Source organism: Triturus cristatus, chromosome 1_1 (assembly GCF_964204655.1).
Source record: "Triturus cristatus chromosome 1_1, aTriCri1.1, whole genome shotgun sequence".
Classification (NCBI taxonomy): Eukaryota; Metazoa; Chordata; class Amphibia; order Caudata; family Salamandridae; genus Triturus; species Triturus cristatus.
In genome coordinates this window covers 1115554680-1115571723 of record NC_140579.1, presented here as the reverse complement: position 1 = coordinate 1115571723, position 17044 = coordinate 1115554680, and the positions used below count along the sequence as shown (strand labels likewise).

The following is a 17044-nucleotide window of genomic DNA, read 5'->3' as shown; positions in this document are numbered from 1 at the left end:
CCGCACACTGCTGCATGCCGCTGAACGCCACACATTGCTGCACACCGCACAATGCTACACGAAACATTGCTGCACGCCACACATTGCTGCACGCCGCACAGTGCTACGCCACACACTGCTGCACGACACACACAGCTGCACGCCACACACTGCTGCACGCCGCTGCACGCCAGTGCTGCATGCCTCGCTGCTGCATGCCTCGCTGCTGCACGCCCCGCACTGCTGCACGCCCCGCACTGCTGCACGCCCCGCACTGCTGCACGCCCCGCACTGCTGCACGCCGCACACTGCTGCACGCCTCACACTGCTACACGAAACGCTGCTGCACGCCGCTGCACTCCACACATGTAAGGATCTTACCAGGAATGGATTCTGCAGGAGCGTCGTGGAGTTTCGGTTAAGTTGTTGCTAAACCCCTACCTTCCACCACTACCCAATGCCTCTATCAAACCCTAGAGAGCACTGGCAATAGGGGAAAGCAGGGAAACAAAACAAGGAAGGAGGGGAAGAAATCTCTGGAGCAACTGCCAGCTGTCTCTTCTGAATGTTGAAACGTATATTGTGTCCCGACCCTGCTGTGCTCTTTGTTTAACTGGGGATAGTGTATCTGGAAAGAATATCAGAACAGGGTGAGAGGGCTGAGAAGAGGAGAAACGAGGCACAGAGGTATTCACCAGGAAACTAGAGGTGCATATAAGAATACCTAGCGTCTACTTGAAGATGACAGTGAGCTTTACGTGAGCCAGCTTTGGAGGATTCCTTCTCTTCTACTATATATATATATATATATATATATATATATATATCTATATTACCTACTGGCGGTCGCCAGTAGGTAGTTATAGTTAGGACCCCTTTTCCATAGGAAAACCTCAACATTCTATTTTGAATAACTTTGGCGCCGGTCGATGAATCCTCGCGAATTTCTCAAAATAGGTGGGGCGCTACGCTCCGCTCCTACCCTGAAAGTCTCGGGGGGGATTCGTCAAGCGGGGGCTGAGATAAAAGGGGGGTCCCAAAACGCGTTTTTCCCATGCATTTTTCCATAGGACCTTTAGAACGAGCTACAGCCCGAACGGCTGAACAGAATTACTAGAAATTTGGCAGAGAGGTAGTCTACAGGTCAAGGAAGTGCCTTTTGTAGGTTTGGTGTAAATCTGTTCAGTAGATTCTGAGAAAATAGCCTTTAAATCAATATATATATCTGAGCCCGCTTACCGTACGCTTACCGTAAGCGTACGGTGGCGTGCGCGAGCGCGATTCTGATTGGCTCTTAGATCTTAGTGTCGGCCGAAACCAGGAAGCGGCGTCCGCCATTTTGTCTCTCGCACTGAGTGTTGTTTATCAAACATGATGGCCAAAAACATGTTACTGGGCTGTTATGACAACTCCCTCCCATATAGTCATGTTGAGGGAGTCCCCAAACATCCCAAGAGCAAAAACGGTTTTATTTTTTTTTCGGCAATTTCGCCGAGTACGCTTACCGTACGCTTACCGTAAGCGTACGGTAAAAAAAAAAAAAAAAAAAAAAACACTATCCACATTGACCCCACCCCCTGTGCTTTTGGTGGCCAAAGGCCACCAAATGTACAGGGCTTATTAAAGTTGATAAAAACCGTGCACGGAACGAACTGCGTTAAGTGGGCGCGCACGCCTCGAATGGCGTAAAGTAACTTAGCATTTAAAAAACCGTACAAATTCACTGAAAAAACCATAGGTTTCACACACGTTATAGTTAGGAATTAGCATTTAAAAAACCTTGCAAATTCACTGAAAAAACCATAGGTTTCACACATGTTATAGTTAGCGGAAATTTTACTGATAAAAAACCAGTGAAATTGCCCCGTTATAGTTAGTGCTGGCAACTATAACTCACGCGACCGCAATCTTCTGCTGATGACATATGTGTCTTTATGAAAAAAAAATATTTGTAATATATGTATAGCTAAAAATGTATGGAAGAAGACATGGGCAAATAAGTGTCTAAATACAGTATTAGCATCAGCAGAGGATTGCGGTCGCGTGAGTTATAGTTGCCAGCACTAACTATAACGGGGCAATTTCACTGGTTTTTTATCAGTAAAATTTCCGCTAACTATAACATGTGTGAAACCTATGGTTTTTTCAGTGAATATATATATATATGTGTGTGTGTGTGTGTATATATATATATATATATATATATATATATATATATCTATCCTAAACGTAGAAAACATACATGAGTGAGATTAACTTCTAATCGCCTTCCCTTTCTAAATCCCCATACCCTGTTACCGGCTCTTCAAGCAGGACGTTGATCCACTGTTCAATCTAGCAATGAAGTGGCCACAGTCTGGTGAAACGAGCCTCCTGTAGTTTGTGTGAGGAGGCGGCAACCTGTTCATCCACACTTGGTCCGTAATGATTGCCTGGCCGGCCCTCGAGACAAAATCCAGCAAGGCAGGAGGAGCGCACAGTAAACACTGAGGGGAGCACCAACGGTGTTTAGAGGAAGGAGCGAGAGGCCAATGACAGGGGGAAAAGCGCCTCAAGACACCCGGCCGGCCATCGGGAACTAACTCCGGAAAGGCGGGCGGAGCGCTGAGTATGCTGTCCTGCCCCCAGAGAGAGTGAAGACAGAAGCGGGAACGCCTGGGGAAAGACGGGCGGAGCACGCAAGGATGCCCGGCCGGCCTTCGAGACCACAATCCAATCAGGCGGGCGGAGCACTGGGCAGAGGCAAGGAAATAAAGGGTTGGAAGGGAAAAAAATCGGGTAATCCTAAATGAACAGAGCTCTGTAAGGGGAACTAGGACTATTTCCAAGGAACAAAGTTCTAAGCGTGAGAACGCCGATAGGCGTCGAGGATACGGAAACAGGAAACGCAGGACAAAGCTGAGGGGCAACACTAGAACGCGAAGCCCCGAGTTATCGTGCCTCAGGCTTTTCTACAGTCGGGCCGCTATCGCACATGCGCGATAGCATGTCACCGATCTCGGCGTCCTGCGCACGGCAATCCTGACAACACACTGCTTTTATGCGAGTTTATGCTACTGACATTGTAAATGACCATGTCTTTTATTTGTTTTAAAACCAAAACGTAAATAAAAGGCATTGTAATTTTACAATGCCAATAGCTCAAACTCTTATAAATGCGAGACCTATTGCATTGCAAATGCTTGCAAATGCTTGTTTTGGGAGTAAGCAGGCCTGGTTGCTTTCAATACCTCCTGCATGAGCAATATAGTTAGTTGAGCCTGTAGGTGATACAATATCTGCTCCATATCTAGATTCAAAAGGTTCTATTAGTAGCTTAGGTGACCTATTATACTTTTTTCTTGGCCATTAACACAGCTTTCGTGAATTGTAAATGGCTGCTGGGCAACATTTTTCACACCCATGGTCCTCGAATGAGTCAAGTGTGAAATGGTTGTATGGTTAATAACTGTGTATTTTCTTGAGAGTTGGGTGCGGCGTCTATTGTATACAAAACATTCCGTTTAAAAGGGGGGGGGGAAGTTAAGAGCCTCGCTGCCGAGGGATTACGTGTGCCCACCTCGAGGCTCAAACCAGTGTGATGTGTTGGACAGGACGGCGCCTAGTTCTTTAACACTCCTGGTACTTCACTGCAGTTGGCTGCTATTCCAGTTCGTTTTTCACTGCTAACTCTATACTTTTTCTACTCCAAAATCCGTGGGAATATGGTTTAATTGCATATCCAGACCTGCATATGCCAAACTCCACCTTTCCCGCTTTCAGCAGCTTATTAACATTGTGTTTACCCCACTGGACGCAAAACAGGAAATTTTATGGCACGAAAAGAAAACTGATGAGTAAATACGTGCCCCCATGTTTTCCAACGTGTTAACGGGCAGTGTATGGTACGGGAGGGGAACACAGACCGGCGCTGGAGAGGGTAAGCAACGAGGTGGGACCCGGGAAAGGCTGCACAACCACAGAGAGTGAAGGGGTCAAGGCAAAGTACCCATTGGATGCATGTGATCAAGCCAGAGGATCTGGCTCTCTGCTGTCCCCGAAACAGCAATAAACGCTGTGCAACAATCCAATTTAAGAAGGTCCACCCATCAAAGCGACGGGGGGTGGCTGTGAAGGAGTACTTGGGCCACGGGATCCTGAGAAGAGAAAAACACACAGGAAAAGAGCACCTACATGCAATAGAAAGGCGGAAAAGAAAAAATGACAAGCAGACGGACCAATAAGAAGGGAAGGTGGGATGTAAGCCCCTTTTTAAGATACATTTAATACAATTGGTTTCACAAGCTCTGGGCAAGGCAAACCTAAAAATAAAGGAAATTAATTGAAATAGGAAGGGGTTATGACAAAGTGTGAATTATAAATGAAATGTTCCGTAAACTGAAAGTCTGCTTAGTGCTTTGGGACCCTTTTAAATTGCCCTATATTCATATTTAATGTGGCACAGAAATCCTTGATCTCACTTTTTTTTTTTTTTGCTTTTCTTTGAAAAATCGTAATCTTTTCTTAAGTGTTGCTTCAGCTCATCAGTTGGCTACTATGCCTTTAGGAAAGGATGTCCATGCACAAAATGTTCTCAGTGTTTTAATGTCTTACCTTCTACCTCATTGTGGTATCTATATCTGAAACTGCTATTTCCTAATGCAGTAACCAGCCAATAACCTACACCTCACTCCTCACATGCCTACTTCCAGGGCCTGAACCATGCTAGTGAAATCTGTTGGTCACCAAATACTTGTTTCCTTGCATGGACTCGTCGTCAAGGCCATCTCATTAAAAAAAAAAAAAGTAGGGAAATCGTTGAATTTACTAATTTCTATTTTATTTTTTAACGTTCTTGCTCTCCATTTTCTACTTTTGCTTAGAGAAAGGTACATCAGGTGGTGATATGGAAGCATATGTAATGAAATAGAATCTATTAATGCTATTTATTCTTAGTTGAGGCATCAGGGTATCACTTGGATTGCAAAAGCTCCACGTCCGGTAGAGTGCTTTATACATGTGAAATATACCTTGATGGTGGGGTTCTGGTTTTTGGTCTTATTGGAATATTTTCACATTGTTTGTTTGAGACAGCTGAGTGTAGTGTGACTGCAATACGCTTTAAGACCAGCCATTTTCAAAAAGAAGTCCTTAACTGCAGAGGAAGGCCAAAAAGAAAATCCAGTTAGCTAAGTTTAATTCTTTGTCAACCTCAATCATAACAGTTTCTTGCCATTTTTGATTTTGTTGCGCAGTCCAGATTTCAGCTTCTTCTTTCAAAGCCATTATTTATACATTTACCAAGGCCGAAAGTGCACAAAAATAACTTACCCAGAACCAACTTACCTGATCTATATCTCAGCTAGATGTTCATAGCACTCAATATAAGAGTTGCTGCAAGACTTTTAGTAAAGATTATGGCATTAGTACCCCGTGCAACCCAGCTAGAAAGGCAATAGCTGCGCAGATGAGTCTTGCCAGTCCCATCCGTAACCCCGTTGACTCTTGGCCTGCAGTAGCTGCAGTGACACAAGATTTCTACTGCCCCCTGCAGCTCGTCAGTTACTCAGTAACAATTTAAAATAACATGGAGAGTAAAAACACTGAATAACCTTCACTGGAAATGTGTATTTCGAAAAACAGATTTCTGCATCATTTATGTTGGAGTGATGGCGATGAGGGAGTATTCTTGTACTGCAAATGCATTAGGAAGTCTTTTTTCTTTTTTTACTTCTCCCATACCAGACAGTTTTAGCTGTCTGGTTGCGAGGACCTCTTGTGGACTGTCCCAAAACCTAATGAGCTTAGAAGCCTGCCCATGGTTGGCTTTGTTACTCTTATTTCCTTGCTTCTCCAATGGCTTTCTTTCATCTCCTTGTGTTTATCCTTAACCCTGGAGCAGAACCTCTTTATCGTACTTTTGACTGGATGACCTGTATCCTTCCACTTCTCACTTTTAGAGAATTACTACTTTTTTGTTTTAAGAGAGTACTTGTGTTTTCCAGCGCCCTCCCCTGCTCCCGCTGCACCCCTGGAAAAGGGGCCCCCTGTGTTGCACTCTTCCCTGTGTTATGCTTTTCTGCATCGCACCCCCTGCCCCCCCCACCCCCCCCCCCCACACACATCCATGTGAGATCGGGGAAGTAGCTCACAATGGAGAGACACAAAACGTGCACCTTCATAGTGTATTTGTCTTTGTCTGAATGTTGGGCAGTGGAAAAGACTCAGGATATGCATAAAGAAGGAAAATAAAGAAGCTATGTTTAAGGGGAGGTACAAACAGAAGAGTAAAGAAAGCAATTGAATAAAAAAAAAAGAGAGCAACAAGAAAAACAACCAATGATCAGCCATGGGTGGGTTCTATGCTAATGGATGGAATGCTCAAATTAATTCTAGTTACGGTTTATTACTGCGGGTCACGTTTGTCCTTAATTTGTTTTGCTTACTGCACACTCAAGACAGGAGCCAACTTTCTGCAGATCAGGTTTTGGCCTGCTCCAGTTGTAACAGTCGCTCTGCTGTCTAAAGTTTTTATCAAAAAACACAGTGGAAGTGTTGCTTTGTCTTTATGGATGGTTTCGCGTGGGTCAGCTGGAAATGATGCATTTGTGATTTCCTATTCTAATAAAAAAAATTGTGATGAGGAGTCTCATCATAATTTAATGCTATATTTTAATTTCCTGCCCAAATCGCTATTTTGCTCGCTTTACACCGATGGGTGGTGCCATGGACCTTGATAAGATTAGCGTTGAAGCCTATGAAATTGTGTTACCATTTTTTTCTGGCCTTCTTAATATGCTGATTAATAGAAGTCCCGTCTGTTTCCCACTTGAAAGACTTATTATCCTGGAAATACATCACTCTCCAAAAACCCAAACACGTTTTAGGCCTCTTACAATTGAAGACCAAGGAAACTAGGATTTCTCTCAACTGGTAAAGTGTTTGCAATAGAGATATACATGTGTTCTTGCTGTAGTACTGGATGCTTTTTGAAAAATTGCATGTAGCTAAGTGGTATATTGATTCACAAATGTAAGTTGTGATGCACGTGTTGCATTGCTGAAACAAAGTATTTTTTTTGGGGGGGTGCAGGTTTGGAGGGGTGCAGATCCGCTAGCATTTAGTTACTGTTGTTTTTTCCAATCATTGGGTCTGTATGAGAGGTATACCTTGTTTTTTTTTTTTTTTTTTTTCTAGTAAGCCTACCCTGGTTGTGGTTACATTATAGCTAATGTCACATAACCTGGTAATTATGCCTATGGGGAATGCTTCAGACTGATGTAAAAGGATGAAACTGATACTCTGCAGTGGAACTGGGCGTGCTGATGTAACATGAACACATGCGAAAAATTCCATAGGGATTCGAATAGAAACAAGCAATTGCAATGCAATAGGTCTCGCATTTGCGAGAGTTTGTGCTATCGGCATTGTAAATGCCAATGCCTTTTATTTATGTGTTTTTAAAACCTGCAAGCGGTCTTGAACAGGTCATTGATCCCAAGTGGGGAAAGGCGGGGACATTCAGTATAGACATCAAACTAAGATGCACTTCCTTCCTATATCACATACCAGTAAGAACGTGAAGGGGCCCCAATGCAGCACAGTATAATACAACACCTTTAATAATCTGCATTATTTTTCTATACAACTCAAGCATAAAGCTACCCAAGTGCTTCCGCTTCTCACACCAGTGATTCCAGCCATCTCAAACGTCAATACACATCACATTCTGGGCTTTGACTACCATCAAGATCCAGACGTAGCCACAAAATGTGTCAAACAGCTAAAGGTTGTGGCTTCACCAATCTGATGGCAATTACTTAATGACGAAAAAGCCTTTAGGATCTGGGGGCAACTTTGGCCGGTCCACCTTCTGTAGTGGTGAGGACTTCGAATCTGGCTTGAGGGGAGGATGGCATTTCCCAAGTAAGATCAGGAAGCTTACAAAACGGTCACGAGATTTACTTACTATGTCCAACACTGATGTAAACATAACGTGTGCTTGTTCACCCAAGGGTATCTTTCCGCTGAATAACAGATGTGTACTGTTACCCTACTCAATGGTACTCATTTTATTGATCTCATAAGGATGAAAGGCTGGGTGGACCCGCCAGGATTTGAGCCTGTGACTATGAGATCGAACACAGGCCCCTACAGCGGAGGCAGCCACCAGACTTGACTAACGTGGATAACTAAGACTCTCACACAGTTAACGTCACCCTACATTACGGACAACAACTGAATAACAGCAAGACTTTTTGAAATAAAACGAGTGCTCTTTACTCGTAGCCCAGGCACCAAACCCTAACTCTTCAAACATCAGCCATGTTCACAACAGTAAGCCTGACTTCTGCGCTGCTATTCAAATTTGAAAGCAGGTAGCATCTGTGCTATGTGAAACTGCCATTCTTGTTTAAGTAGTTTTTGTAGCCTTAAATTGGGTGATTCCATGGTGGCTTCGGTGTGCTCTGACACACTCTAAGCATGCAAATGCCAAGATGGCTCTCGGCATCCGGCATGTTATACATGCTCTTTCTGGTGATACTAGCATCATGGTTGTCCATGAAGCCAAAGTCCAGAGAGGCCTTGCCCGAGAGTCCTTTCAGGGGATAAATGCTGGACCCAGCCTCTGGCTCTTCCGAGCTGACACAACTCTGGGAATAGATATGTTTCCTAAGACATACACATTTAAATCTTATGTTCGCTGGTATGTTTTTCAACTCCAATGTACTTCTCTTTATTGTATAATTTGTGAAGACTTACTATATAACGACAAAAAACACATTCATTTTGATGTTTAAGCTCTATTAAAACACTTACACGTCCCTCTCACCTCACAAACTCTGCCCCAGGGAATGAACTAACACATGGAAAAACATAACTACAGCGGCGAATCGGCCTTTAAAGACACCGCGATATTCATTTTCATGCACGTCCAATGAATTTGCGACAGAGAAAATATATTTTATGTACCTAAAGGAAAGATATGTGCGCAGCCCATCTGTGTGAACCCTGGAGAGGCCGCCTCAGAATGGTAAAACATGCGCCACTGAGGCAGGTTACTGGGTACCAGCAACGCCTCTGAATGTCTGTTAAAAAAGGGCAGGTTGTGATGCCCACTTCCCCTTTTTATTAACCTCATTTAAAAAAGGATGGTTGTTTTAATATAAGGGGAGTGTTTGGTATCCCACCAAACACGCTGGGCGTTCAGCACCCCCCTGCATCCAACTCCCATTCATTTGTAGCCAGGGACGGCCGTTTACACACGCAGCGGTTCGGAGAAGTCCCTAATTAGACAGCTCTCGTCTCCAGCGGTGATCTGTCGAGGCGCAGATTATTCTGTCGCAAACAGCACAGTGACAGCTGCTGTACCGGCAGCCGGAGGCCCGCACGAGCCCTAGCACTGCACTTCCTGACGGCGCGCATTGTTTTCCAGCCCTCGCTCCCTTCTCTCCCCTCCCCACCCTGTCCAGATATTTCACCCTAATGGACGTGTGTGTGTGTGTGTGTGTGTGTGCGCCCGCACACGCCCCCTAACACAGGGCCTGAATACTAATGCAGAGCCAATTAAACAGCATCCCAAGAGAGTAAAGAGAAGAAACAAAGAGGGAGACAGTGAGGGTACGCAGGGGAGGGAAGCTAGCAGGCGCAATACAAGGGAGAGGAGAAGGAAGAAAACTGCCAGGAATAGAGTATAATTTACGAAGAACAATTGATGAGCGAGAACAAAACACAAAGGGTGCCGGGTATACGTCTGAGAGGGAGAGAGAGGTTTTCAAAGTAGTTGTGAAGCCAGATAAAGAGAACTCCTTCGAGAGATGGATATTAAGAGCGAAAGGGCCTGGGATGAGAAGGAAGTGAGAAGAGGAGGAACGAGATGTGGGTACTGGTGGGAATGAGATGTGTGCAGGGATATAGAGAGCTGCCGAGTGAAACAGCGTTGCAAAACGGTGGGAAAGAAGTGCTGTGGTCTGAAGAGATAACTAGAGATGATTTGCGGAACAGGCAGAGTGTTAGTGGGTTGTGCGCTTTGGGAGTGAGTTATTGGAGTGAGCATGATACAAGAGTCAGAACTGATGAAAGACTTTGTGCCCTGTGTCTTAACTCTACAGCTGGCACCAAATCGAACAAGCGCGCGGTGGGAGCGTGTGAGGGTGCGGTGGGAGCATGAAAGCGTGGAAAGGAGACGCCATGCGCGTGCACATCGCCTGTCTGTGCACGCACATGGTTTGTCTCCCTTCGCGCACCAAACCTACAACAATAGTCTCGCCAAGGCGAAGCAAAGCATGCGCTGCGTTCGCTAGACAAGACTTAAAAACGTAGTCATGGTTTCATGCGGTTACTTCTACTGTAGGACGCAGTTGGAAAAAGAGCAAAAATTGTATCCATACTAGGGGGGGGGGTGAGGGGGGGGCCGGACAACCACCCTAATTTAGAGAGGGTAAAAACTTTGTCGTGCTTAGCTTGGGATTTCATGTTTTCAGATTCTCCCCATATTAAACGTCATGCACTTTAGTAGTGTTTAATAAATTCAGCATTTGGAGGTGGAGGGAATGTAGTTGATTTTACTTTATTTTTGCAAAGCGCGGCGTATGCCAAAGGGGTCTTGGCACTAGGCGTCTTCTGCCAAGTCATTTACCACAGTGATACGCTAAAATGGAAGAGCAAAAAGCCAGGTTTCAGCTGCGGTCTGAAAATCTAAGTTGGATTGGCCTCGCAACTGCTTTGGAATAGGATTCCAGAGCTTGGAAGTGTGGTAGACAAAATATCTTACCACCCGAAGAGGCTCTATGAAGTCTAGACACCACTACGTTTTTAGATGCAGATCGTAATTGCCTATTTGGTACATGGCAAGAGATTCTTTTGATGTATTCAAGGCCAGTCAGGTTAAGAGCTTTGTGAGCCGTACAAAGTCCATTAAAAGCTAAATTGCTTACATTCCTCTTCATTTTTTTTTTTTAAACTTGCCCATCAGACAGCAGAGCTGAACCAAGATCAACATAAGAAAATCCAAATAAATACCAAGAACTTGAGCTGTGTTGAAGCTATTTGTAGCAGCAGCAGTTGTCTGTTCTGATGTACAACGTGAACTAGCTTACCTTTTCTGAAACGAGGACCTATGAAAATGCTAACCATATCTACATCATGCACCACTCTTGTCAGTACACGTCCATATCTACATCATGCACCACTCTCTTGTCAGTACACGTCTTCTGGATTTAAGTATTCACTGAGATCCCTGTGCTAGTTCCACAGGCTCTCCTAAATTCAAACTAGAGCCGTTAGAACTTGAACACCCACAGCTCTTTAAAAGTAGTTATAGGTAACTTATTTTTGTTGGAGAGGTTTTTTTTTTTTTGTTTTTTTTTTTTGTCTTTCTTTGTTAAACGATAGTGCCTTGGATCAGTGCACATCCTTTATTAGGTAACGTCACCTGTCATCCTTCCTATGTTGACAAAAGGAGGGTCATTAACTTTATAAACACATATCAAGACTACTCTGTTCAAGTGTGCTCTACCAAGTGATGAGCCAATAGGAGGAGTTGTGCTCGTACTGAAGCAGTCGGTTTGTTTCCAGTGCCAATAATTAAACACTAGTGGTCTATGGTTAGATCATCTCGGTAGAATACCTTAATAGCTTAATGTGCCTGCTGTGGAGATGGGAGTATAATCTTCAAATCACATTCTGTTGGAGTGATTTATGTTTGCACTGCAGATGCAAGTTCCAATCTCAGCAAGATCAATAAGGGCTACTCAACTTACTGTGCATGTTACATAAACTGCTGGTCATAGGTTCCAACACTGGTTGGGTGACTCCGGATTACAGTGCCTTCTGAAAAGGTCTGTGTGTTTTACTAGTTGCAAACCACTTGGATGCAAAGAAATTCGATGAGTAATGTGCCTGCAGTAGTGATATGCATGTCACTGCATATCACAGAATCGTAACCCAGCAGCATTAGCTAAAATTTTGCACCTAGGTAAAAGTCACAATTATTATGACATGGTCTTTCTGCTCCCAAGATTCGGTCCTTTTCTAGTCCTACATACTTTGAAATTGAGAGGTTGGTGTCTGTGTAAATGTAACCTGTTCACCATTCCATTGCCTCAATCCCTAGCAATTGAGGTTCTTAAAAGTGGAATGTAATTTTCCAAAATATGTGGAGCGCCATTTTCATATGCTTTGGCTTCCTCACGTAGGACTGATATGTTGAAAAACTGGAAGGCAATGGGAATCTTACCCACCCACCCAGTGAATCCATATAGTAGAGACTGGATGAAACTAGGATAGGCCTACAGGACTGCCTGTTTTGAAAGTAAAATTGAGGCTGAAGTTTGCAGAGACAGAGATGGAAAAAAGTGAAGTGGTTTTGGTGATCTTTGTGCGGTTTTCAATTTGTCAGTTGCTCTGCTGCCTTCATCTCTAAACCTACATGCCTCACTCTTATCACTATTCCCCGAAATAGATACAGGAAATATGGCAGGTCTGTCCACATTCAAGGCTAATCCTTGTGGACTACTCTGCCACCACACCTGAGACTTAAAGATGATTCCTGAAATTCGGGAAATCTGTGGAAACTCACCTCTTCACCCATGCCTTTGGCTAACCCCCCCTCTGTTACGGGTTTTGTGACTTGATTTATTCTTGACACTACATTGTCATTACATTCGTACTCTTTGCCATTCAGATGCCCAAAGCAGCCTCGTTGCCGTATTGCAGAGGAGGTAAGTGACTTTGTACTCCCTAGTACTCAGCACATTTTCCTACACACTCTTCTGATGGTAAAAATACTGATTATTTAGATTCCTAGAAACCTAATAGAGCTATTGTGTAAGTTTAGTAGAGCAAGATCACAAAATAAAATGATGGACGGAGTGTTGAAACTTTTCAAAACGCTCGCCGCCAGTCGCAGATATGGGTTTCACCCACTATTTTGCTTGCCACGTCACCCCAGTTTGGACCCAGCCATATGAAAACCAGTCTTGGTCCTGCTCCTCATGGTTACGGTCCAGCCCGAACTGCCAGGTCAAGTCCTCCCTGGACCAACAAGCGTCCTTTGACCGGTTTCGGGGTATCGCCCCTCATCAGTCACTCTAGCTTGAATCCAGCGGTGCAGTGAGCAAGGGACCCATGTCTGGGCATACCCATAGCCACTTAGGGCGCACATGGTAAATGCTCTCCAAATAAAATGAAACTGCACTGGTTTTGTGGTGTGGCATTCTTCAAGTGCATTATGTCTTTATTAGTTGTGTGCATGGAGTATCGGATACTAGTATACTTTGTGTTGCTCTCCAGCTAAACTGCTTCAGTTAAATATAAAGGCTATTTCTTTCAACAAAGTGACTGCTGAGCAAATCTTTTCATACCTGTCTTTAGGTGTTTTTTTTTTTTTTTTAATTTATTATAAACTGCAACGTATTCTGGTTCTATTCAGGACTATGTTACGGTACATCAGTCAGCTCTTGCAAAATACATAAAGGAAACTTTTTTTTTTTTAATCTCTTTTAACCTATGCGCAACTAGTCACGCTTTTCTCTTCAGTTAGGGTGGGTGGCATTTTGTTAGTGCAAGCGTGGTGCCGGTTAGCTATAACCTCAAGCGTTCGAAATGTAGTAAACGATTCAGTCCTAAAATAGAAAACACCCTCTTGAGCCACATGATAAACATGGGTATGTAACTACATGTTTTTTTTAACTAGGATCTTTATTGTCCTAAAAAACGTAGCTCTTAAGGTGTGGCACATCAAGGAGTATTGAGTGTGAATAAGCATTTTTGTGAGCTCGTGGCAATAAAACTAGACTTTTTACCATTCTTGTTGCTTCTGCATAACAGAAGGTGAATCAGTGCAGGAGAAATTCCACTTTTCTTTGCAATTGTTGTGATACATTGGTGCTTCTAAAATTGTAATGGGCTGAAATTCTGTATTTTGCCTCATAGGTTACGTTTCTTGATGAAGTTACCGAACACTACGTTGGCAATGAAGACCGCAAGGGACCCTGGGAAGAGTGTGCTCGAGATCGATGCCGGTTTCAGAAACGCATTCAAGAAACCGAGTGTGCCATTGGACACTGTTTTACTCCTCAACACAGAAGGCAAATGTGGTGTCGAATACAGAAAGAGCTTTGCAGCTGACGCAGGAAACGTCGAACGACTGACTGTTTGCTGTCCCTTGATGCATTGTCCTATCATAAGTGTTGTAGGCTGCAGTTTTTAAAGGCATGGAATAAAACAAATCAACATTTAACCACATTGTCATGTGTTATGTATGACCCAAAGCAAGCATTGGCAGTGTGCATTTCTTTCTCATTCTAAACGTCTGACTGTAAGATTTGTTCCATTGAACGTCTCGATCCAGAAGCTTTTTCAAATTTTTTTTTTGGTGCATTTATGTAAAAGAAGCAAGTGAAATTTCTTCCAGATATTTCTTTTTATGTAACACTTGCTGAACCTATGTATACCTCATGTCTAGGAAGCTGTAAACCCGACACTGTAGAATTATCTGCTGCTTTTTGTTTTAAAGGTTCTTCTAGTTTTCTGGGTTAACAATTCCGCCCACCATTTCACTATCTTATTTTTCACAGTTGCCTTCATTTTAGCGGGTTGTCTCATCCTTCTTGTTCAATCAGATGGGCATGTCTTTTTTTTTTTTAATCATTGAAGTTAAGGGTTGTGGCATAATCTCTGCTTTTTCAACATGCAGTGCTTTGAACACCACATTGAAAGCTGGTATAGGCCTCAGTTTTAGCAGCACCCTATGTTTCCCCTTTTACCTCCCAGCAATTATGATAGCGTTCTTTTAAAATAACTGATATTTTTCAAGAATTGAAACTTTTGAGCCCGCTGTTTTAAGACATGTTTTTCCCTGTTTTGAGTTCCTTGATTTAATATTGGTACCGTTTATTCCAAATTGTTTGTGAAATTCAGTTCAGCCATTGGCCCACGAAGTAATTTGATCTGGTTAAATCAGTTTTGGAAATTTAGTCTGCCAATATGTGTGCACATTATTACACTTTTTGTGCAAAATGATTCTTATTTTATATGTAGAATGTTGCCATGGGAAGGCTTTCATGTTAAGTATTTTGTAGTTAGACTTGCATGCTTAACAAGACACTTTACCAAAATGCATGTTCAAACTGTGTTTATACACAGGTAAGCTATACAGCTTATTGCTCATTCTACCGTTGATTATTCCCAAGTGCTCTGAGTTTTTAACAGTTGTTGAAGTAGTAACTGCCCAGTTTTTTTGATGGTATATTAGTTTGCAAGTCTGTAGATCTCCAATTTATTCTAGAGACAAGCATGGAGATCTTACAGTGGCCTACTTCCATAGTGGCGTACCATTTCTAAATTGGTTAAACTTATTATGTGCCCCTGCCCTCAATTTTTCTTCACCTCTTGTTTTTATTAAGAAACGTAACAATAGCAAATTTTACATTTGCAAACAAAACCTTCGTGTTCCACTCAATTATGAATGGATTTTGGGCAGTGTACTTGAAATGTGTATCACATTTGTCAGCCTGAGACTGCAGATGAGGTTGTCTTTTTTTATATGCCAATAGCAGCTTTGGTTGGGAACTCCAAACAAAAGCATTAAGAGAAGTTATGCATCACTTCTCATGATCGCTTTTACATCGACTGTTTTGTGTTTTTTGCAAATATCAGTGAAAATATTATGGACTGTTTCAAGATGTGCTTGATTGTGATTCGAAAGCAAGGAAAGATAAGAGGAATTGTCTTATATTCTATTTGAAATTTGAGCTTTGTAATTATGAGATTTTATTTTTGTATTGTGGTTGTAGGCCAACAGCCTTCATAGCAATCCTCCTAAAAAAAAAAAATTACATTGAATACAATGTATTTGTTTCTATTTAAATATATTTCTTTGTTAAAATTATAAATGTGTACATTGTAATAAAAAGATTCACTAATGACTTACCAAAAGCTTTTTCATAGTATATATACTAGATCTATGTTTATGGTTGAGTTAGTACTCTGAAACTTGGTGATAGTACAATAATTGTGACATACCAATCTTATTTGCTGAGACAGTTCTCTGTAATGTACTGTGGATAGACGACTCCTTGGAATGAGAAAACCATTGTTGCTCGAGCTTACAGATGAGTGGGTCTATGAAGATGTCTGCTTTCAACTTGATGAGCATCTTGTTCAAGTGATACCTAGAAATCAAAATTGTGCCCCAATCTGATTGGTGCAGGTCTAGTAACTAATTTTTTCCTCAAAGTTATTGATATTTCAAAAGAACAAACAAAACAAAGGGGATAGAGGTTTAGTGTATTAATGACACCTAATGGTGAGTCCATCGCCCTACACATCGCGATCTTCCAATGTGTCTTCAGCCTGATCATTATTCTTGGTTATATTGAGTTTTTAGGTCTCGCCTGGCGTAGCTGCGCGCATGCGCAGTCTCGCTGGCGAGATTTAGTGTTAACAGGTATTTTCTGTAAGGGGCATTAAGCCCCGCCCCTCTTTTCCATTGGCTGGCGTCATCGTTTATGCTAAACGGTGGCCAGCCATTGGAAAAGAGGTGTCGGTGACTTATTTGCTTGGCTTTTCAAGCCGTCCCATTTGGACGGACTCGCTTGCTTTGCGTTGGTCGCAAAAGGTTTCTTATCTTTATGGGGCCAATCACATGGCCCCATAAAGACAAGAAACCTTTTGGCAGGCGAGGCCGGCAGGAAAAGCCAAGCAAATACATCATGACACGCATGGCGTCTCCTCTCTGGCGTCTCCTTTGTAGTGATGGGCGCTTTCACACGCTCCGACCGAGCGCTTGATTTATTAGCTCTTGCAAGCATTGACCGCCGGAGCAGGATTTAATTGGTCCTTTGATCCGTAGGGCATTAATAGGGTGGGAGCTGTTCAGCCCCCAGCCTCACCCTCCTACTCTGCACCCCCTCCTGCTCCCTGGGCTCAGCCAATGGGAGGCGTGGGTCTTGCAGTCCCCCCCTCCTCCCGTTCAGAGGAGCCCCCGTCCTACGCTCACACTGTAAACACTGCTCAGGGACTCAAACCCTAGCTGGGCATGTCTGACAGTCAATGGGCACAAGTGGCAGCAGAGCCCATGCCA

General features: G+C 43.1%; 1 protein-coding gene across 1 annotated transcript in view; it reads left to right on the top strand.

The window, feature by feature from the left end:
* Positions 1-15897, top strand: part of PPP1R15B (protein phosphatase 1 regulatory subunit 15B) — a 31973-nt gene extending 16076 nt beyond the window's left edge. Inside the window, exon 2 of the mRNA XM_085651196.1 lies at positions 13894-15897. Coding sequence (XP_085507322.1) covers positions 13894-14088 — 195 coding nt within the window. The 3' untranslated portion in view covers positions 14089-15897. The remainder of the gene's footprint in view (positions 1-13893) is intronic.
* The last annotated feature ends 1147 nt before the right edge of the window (positions 15898-17044 follow it).